General features: G+C 46.9%; 1 protein-coding gene across 1 annotated transcript in view; it reads right to left on the bottom strand.

The window, feature by feature from the left end:
* The window catches only part of LOC109923738 (neuronal-specific septin-3-like), a 178,881-nt gene extending 176,639 nt beyond the window's left edge, over nucleotides 1–2,242 (bottom strand). Inside the window, exon 1 of the mRNA XM_048617344.1 lies at nucleotides 1,353–2,242. Within this exon, the coding sequence (XP_048473301.1) occupies nucleotides 1,353–1,752 (400 nt within the window). The 5' untranslated portion in view covers nucleotides 1,753–2,242. The remainder of the gene's footprint in view (nucleotides 1–1,352) is intronic.
* Between the last annotated feature and the right edge of the window lie 5,067 nt (nucleotides 2,243–7,309).

Genomic DNA, 7,309 nt, shown 5'->3' with positions numbered 1-7,309 from the left:
GTTCATCCAGCTCTACACCTTGGTATCTCAGATTCTCCAGCATCTGCAGTTCCTACTATCTCTGTGTTCAGTATGAATTGTGTTTCAGTCAGAGCATTATTAGATTGTTGGAAGTTGAATTTTGACCTCATCTCCAAAGTAATGTTACGTTCCCCGATGTTTGCCCACTGGATGAGGGACTCAGGGGCATGAAGAGGGATTGCGGTATGTGGAGCATGGAGGACATGGGGTGCGTGGGCTTAATGGGGACATGAAAGGGGCATTGGTCAAAGGATGGCATGAGAATATTAGAGGACATGAGGAATAATAGGGGACATGGGGTATATGACATGGTATGGAGGTATTTGGGGTGAGTGGGGTGGTAAGAGAGGTGAAGGTTGCAGGCCTGGCCCCATTGACCATTAAAACTGGGAGTGGAAGTGGGTGTACCAGCTCTCGGGCATTGCCAGCTAACTCCCTCCCTTGCTGTGTCAGGGCTATATCTGGGCTGGCACGGTGGTTCAGTGGTTAGCACTGCTGCCTCAGAGCCCCAGGTATCCGGGTTCAATCCCACCCTCGGGCAACTGTCTGCGTGGAGTTTGCACATTCTCCCCGCGTCTGCGTGGGTTTCCTCCGGGTGCTCCAGTTTCCTCCCACAGTCCAAAGATGTGCAGGTTTGTGGATTGGCCATGCTAAATTGCCTATAGTATCCAGGGATGTGCAGGCTGGGTGGGTTAGCCATGGTAAATGTGGGGTTACGGCGATAGGATAGGGAGTGGGATGCACTTCAGAGAATCAGTGCAGACCCAATAGGCTGAATAGCCTCTTTCTGCACTGTAGGGATTGTACAATTCTAAGGTCTGGTTCCATTTGGGTCACCCTTCCTGGTGTGCAAACATGGCGGGTGAGTGAGCTTTTAAAGGAGAGAGGTCTGCTGGGAAATTACCATAAAAAAACGGGTTGAGATGGTCAATATTGCTCTACTTTGTAACCAAAGGGTAGACTGACAAGGGTCGGTATTTTTAAAATCAACCAGTTCGGAGATATTATTCCACATTGCTGGAGCAGAGGGGACTTGATCCCAGGCCTCCTGGTTCAGAGGTAGAGACCATTGTGCCACAGGAGTCCCTAGACTAAAAAAGGCAAGTTGTCTATGATTCTGTAATAGAACTGAGTGAGAATGGATGAGACGCAATTGCAATACAACGAGGAAACATGAAGAGGGTGATGATCAAGGGAAGATGGACAACTAACAGGGTGAACAGCATAATGGGTGGCATCTTCAGACTTAAAAACAAACAACAAGATAGTCAGAGGGACAGACTATTGCAGAGTAAGGGAAGGAAGAGAGATTAAAGTTCATGTGGCCTAACCTTCATGAAATTGTCTTCCCTTCGCTTCTCTTGGTACTCGTGAACACTCAATAGATTTTGAGTCGTCCTGTTGCTTCCTGTGATTGGCACCCAACTCCAATGGTGGCCCAACCTCCTTTAAGCTTGAAGCAACCCTGGATCTTCCTTTTTGTAGTCTTCGCTGGAGATTGGTGTACAGTGTCGGCGTGGGAAGCGCATCATCTTGGTCAATGCACTGAGACAAATTCAGTGATTGGTGTTGAGTGGGGCTCAGTTTGTGGTGATTTCTTAACTCCAATGTACTTTGTCTCTGTGGGATCCTGATGTCCTGAGTGGGAACGAAGCTGTTATCTTTGAGCCCGAGACTTGTCGAGTCTTTAGGTGTATCTAATGACCCATGTCCACTTGGAGGTGCCCTCATATCTCTTAATGTACCTTTCGGATCTAACCTTGGAATGCTACTTTCAATCCTGGTATATCGAGTTGGGAAAAGGCTACAAGACTGCAATCCCACAATCCTGGTGCATGGCCATCCATCATCTTGAGATGGCTTCTCATCATTTGAATCCAATGAACCTTTTGGATGTGAATTCTGCAAGACGTTTTGAGCTCTGATCTCCTGACCAGGCTGTAAAGTATAACCAGGCAGTCTGATGCCATGTGTGTCTTGGGTTGAGTTCTGTGATGGTGATGTGCAAGGTTCCTTTGGATTCTGGGTCAAAATTGGGACTTGGGCATTGGGAAGGTCAGAACCCAGCCAGAAATGAGAGTTTAAGCATTCTAAACCTGTAGCTAGCACCTCGGAGGCATTTGTCTGGCAATCTGAGTTACTGGCCTGCTGGGAGATCTCTGTGCGTTGTTCGGAAATAGTGACTGTTTGCACAGGATGAAGCTTCAGGGCCACGTTTGGATCTGCGTGCCGATTCGGGCCGTGCCACATGAGGGCCGACGCTTTCTTCAACAGCTCATCCAGGTCCGCTTCTTGTCTTTGTGCATTGCTGATGGTGAGGTCTTTGTATCTCAGCGCGGAGCTGGTGGGGGGGCACCGCCCTCTCCCGTTGGTGGATTGGGCAGAAAGAAGGCAGCCGATTGTCTCCGATTCGGGGGGGCTCTGAGACCTCGTTGGGCACAGCGCGCCTACGGTCACCTGGCCCGGCTGCGACCTTGTCAGAGTCAGGGGTCGACTTGGTGCGGCCTTATTCTTAAAAGCAGGTATTGGCGATGGCTCGGGCACAGGGTCTTGGTTGGCATCAGCCAGCATACTGTCATTGTGCTGCGTGAAGCAGCTGACAGTGATCTTACGCTTCAGGATGGGACTGAGGGGGCACTGCCCCATCCTTAAGCCCCACCATGGCAGGCTCTGTAACAACCTGGGTGATGAGCGTCCCTCGGTGTGTGGCAGTGGTGGCAGACTGGCACTCAGCGCTTCCTTCCTCACAAAGGGCAGTGACAACCCATTATGTTTCTCCATAGTATCTGCGACATTCGGCCGATTCTGCAAAAAAAGGGAACTGACATGTTAAGAACTGCAGAGGATTCAGAACCATCTACATTTCACACCAGTCACAGACAGTAAGAGATTGGAGAGTGAGGGTCATTTCACCTTAACCCCCAGTTTCACAAAATAACACATTCTCCTAAATAAGTTCAAGTAGGCAGCTCACCACCACCTTTTCCAGGGCAACTAGGGATGGGCAATAAATGTGGCACCCTCATCCTGTAAGTCAATTTTAAAACTATCTGATGGAGTCAAGAGAAAACTGGCAAGAGTTGATTCCTGGTTGAGGACCGGAAAGTATGGATCTGGTTACTGCCTCTTCTGCTGAGAGGGAATGGAATTTTCCCTCATGGATAACCCACCCAACCTGAACATCTATGAAAACTATGGGAAAACTATGAAAACATTCCTGAAAATTTAGCATGGCCAATCCACTGAACCTGCACATCTTTGGACTGGGTTACTGCCTCTTCTGCTGAGAGCGAGTGGAATTTTCCCTCATGCACTGTCCATGATCCGTGCTGCAAGTTTCTGGGGAAATTCAACGGACGGATTTACGCTCATATCACATCCCTGAATGCAAACTTTTGTAACGTTCCGCCTGAGCTGAATCCCTGCTGAAGATCAGAACTAGTTTTCAAATCCCCCTCTGTCTCCGTCATCACAAAATCCCTACAGTGGAGGAAGAGGCTATTTGGCCTGTCGAGTCTGCACTGATCCTCCGAAGAGCAACCCAGCCAGACCCCAACCCTATCGCCATATCCCTGCATTTCCCATGGATAACCTACCCAACCTGAACATCCCTGAACACTATGGACAATTTAGCATGGTCAATCCACCCTAACCTGCACATCTTTGGACTGTGGGAGGAAACCGGAGCACCCAGAGGAAACCCACGCAGACACAGGGAGAATGTACAAACTCCACTCAGACAGTTGCCCGAGGGTGGGATCGAACCCGGGTGCCTGGCGCTGTGAGGCAGCAGTGCTAATCGTTAAGCCTCTGTCCAGATCATCCTTTTCCAAAATCTTGTATTTAATTTTCACATTCAGGCTTTTACCAAGTACAAAGAATCTTGCACCAAATGAACTAATCCTAACAAAAAAACACAGTCATTTCTTATTCATTTTATGTAAGATTTGCCTCAGAGCTGTGCAGAGATGACACTAGATTCTGTGTGTGCAGGAACCCTATTTACAGAGTTTTATACCATGATTTAAAGTGCCTACAGTATCCTTTCGTTTCTCAGCTTCTCATACCTCCTGTTAATCTGCTGACTTTTCCCAGAGTCTACACCCAGGCTTGACCAAATGAGCACAGTCAGCACAGATTAGTATCAAACACAGAACAATTGAACACTAAATTGCCAGAAAGATCTCAGACAGTTAAAACAGATCAGGGCCATGTTATAGTGGAGGATGTGGGAGAGGGACAATGGGAGAGAGGAAGAAAGGAAGAAAGAGAGAGAACACACTGTTAACAGGTTGGAGTTTTGTTGATTTGATTTGATGTCACGAGTGCCAAGATACAGTGAAAAGTATTGTTTTGTGTGCTCTACAGGCAGATCGTACCATATAAAATGCATCAGGGTTTATAGTTTTAGCTAAGATCTGTAGCTTGGGTTGTGGGTGAGGTTGTTGACCTGCTCCCCGAGCTGGCTTGTTCTCGTTCAGACGTTTCGTCACCATGCTAGGTAACATCATCAGTGGAGCCTCCGATGAAGCGATGTTATTCTACTCCACTTGGAATTTATACTGTCTGATCCATTATGGTGAGTACTGTCATTTCCAGTTTTGTATGGGTTTTATATATGGTGTCCAGTTCTACATGTTTGTTGATTGCATTATGGGTAGCAGGACAGAGTGCAGGATACAGTGTCACAGCTGCAGAGAAGGTGCACAGAGAGAGGGATCAGAATTAACATTTGAAAGGTCCATTTAAAAGTCTGTGAACAGCAGGGAAGAAGCTGTTCTTGAATCTGTCCATGCATGTAATCAAACTGTTATACCTTCTGCCCTTACTGAGACTGAGGTAGGGCCAGTTTAGGAAGAGGAAAGCTTTCATACTTTTCCATCAGTCAGTCAACAGATGACTCCACACTCTCAGGTCATGGTTAGTGTTAGTTATGAGTTTGGGGCTTGGGATGCATGTTGTATATGAGGGCCCGATTGGTCATTCCAAGACAAATGGCAGAGAAAGTTTGTCTTGCAGCTGGACAGTTTGGCCAGGTTATAGGATGAGCCAGAGGGAAGATGGAATTCATGTCAGCATCAGAGGCCATTCAGCCCCCAGGTCTGCACTGCCAATCAATGGGACCATGGCTGCCATCCTTAAGTGCCAAGTGGATGATTCAACATGGCCTCCTCCTGAGGTCCCTGGATCACCAGCCTTTAACAAATTCAATTCATTCTATATGAAATCAAGAAATGGATGAAGATACTGGGTACTGCAATAGGCACTGACAAGATCCAGGCTGTGGTACTGAGCTTCAGAACCAGCCGTGCTCCTGAGGTTAAATATGGTTCTAACTCTGGCATCTACATGAAAGTGCAGAAACTTGTCAATGTAAATCCACAAAAAGCAGAACAAATCCAATCAACCAATTATTTCCCCATCAGTCTACAATGTTTGGGTTCTGTTAGGGCCACTCAGCTCCTGATCTCATTACAATCTCAGTTCAGACATGAACACCAAGAGCTGAACTCCACAGGTGACATGAGAATGACTGCTTTTGATGTTTTTTTTTCCTTTATTCATTGGATGAGGGGCATCGCTGGCTAGGCAGCATTTATTGCCCATCCCTAATTGCCCAGAGGGCAGTTAAGAGTCAACCGCATTGCTGTGGGTCTGGAGTCATATGTAGGCCAGACCAGGTAAGGATGGCAGTTTCCTTCCCTAAAGGACATTAGTGAACCAGATGGGTTTTTCCGACAATTGACAATGGATTCATGGTCATCATTAGATTCTTAATTCCAGATATTGATTGAATTCAAATTCCACCACCTGCCATGGCGGGATTCGAACCCAGGTCCCCAAAACATTGGCAGGGTCTCTGGATTAACATTCCAGCAATAATACCCCTAGACCATTGCCTCCCCCTGGTCACATCAAGGCCATAGACTCATTGAGATGTACAGCACAGAAACAGACCCTTCAGTCCAACTCATCCATGCTGACAAGACACCCTAAATTAATTGAGTCCCATTTGCCAGCATTTGGCCCATATCCCTCTAAACCTTTTCTATTCATATATCCATCAAATGCCTTTTAAATGTTGTAATTGTACCGGCCTCCACCACTTCCTCTGGCAGCTCCTTCTATACGCGCACCATCTTCTGTGTGAAAAAGTTGCCCCTCAAGTGCCTTTTAAATGTTTCCCCTCTCACCTTAAACCCATGCCCTCTAGTTTTGGACTCTGCTACCCTGGGAGAAAGATCTTGGCTATTCACCCTATCCATGCCCCTCATGCTTTTATAAACTTTTATAAGGTCACCCCTCAGCCTCCGATGCTCCAGGGAAAATAGCCCCAGCCTATTCAGCCTCTACATGAAGAAGGGAAGAATGGCTGCCAAGACCAATTTTATAAACCCCAAGTTCGGTCATTCAAACCCCTCTCTCCTCCCAAATCCCAGCTACCCAATCAGTTCCTAGCTGTCTCTACCTGGAACACACATCCTCCAGATATGGAGCAAACCAAGAAGCTTCTTTGTGAGGTTAGAGGTGGGGGGGAGGGGTGTGGGAGGAGGAGGGGGAGAGAAAGCAGCAACCCAGAAGTTCAGTCCAATGTCTCCTGATTGTTCCTCCCTTGCACCCCTGCGCCCCCACACACACTCACACAAACTCTCTCTTTCTCTCTCACACACACACGCGCACACACAAATTGGCCCCAGACCTAAAACCCGCACAGAGACTAAGCTGCAGTTTCAAAACGGGTATAAAACACTTTTATCCAGACAAGGGAACAGAACCTTCTGCAGCCAGGAACACAAATTTATCCCATAGGTGAGCACAGTATTTTCATACAGATTAACACAAAGTGTGAGTGGGACTGTAGTTAACCAGTAAAGACAGCGAGTTTACTTTTAATTAGTTTCTGAGAATGAACATCAATCCATTTCACAGATGAACATCAGGGGATTACATGGATCTGTTGTACGAGTGGAAGTTGTTCATTGTACAAATAATCATGAGTTTATTAAACACATTCACCTCTTTCCTGACAATAGAACGAGGGACGTCACAGTACTGTCCCAAATTGATATTTCATCAGTAAAAGCTGGGAATTATCTGATTGACGCAAACACCATGGATTTGTGAGCGATAGATCAGGCCTCACAAACCTTATTCAATTCTTTGAAGAGGTGACCAAACACATGGATGAAGGTAGAGCAGTGGAAGTGGTATACACGGATTTAAGTAAGGTGTTTGATAAGGTTCCCCATGGTAGGCTCATGCAGAAAGTAAGGAGGCATGGGATAGG

This window comes from Rhincodon typus, chromosome 37, assembly GCF_021869965.1.
Source record: "Rhincodon typus isolate 14 chromosome 37, sRhiTyp1.1, whole genome shotgun sequence".
Taxonomy (NCBI): Eukaryota; Metazoa; Chordata; class Chondrichthyes; order Orectolobiformes; family Rhincodontidae; genus Rhincodon; species Rhincodon typus.
The sequence above is the reverse complement of the archived record's forward strand: the minus strand, read 5'-3'. Positions and strand labels throughout refer to the sequence as shown.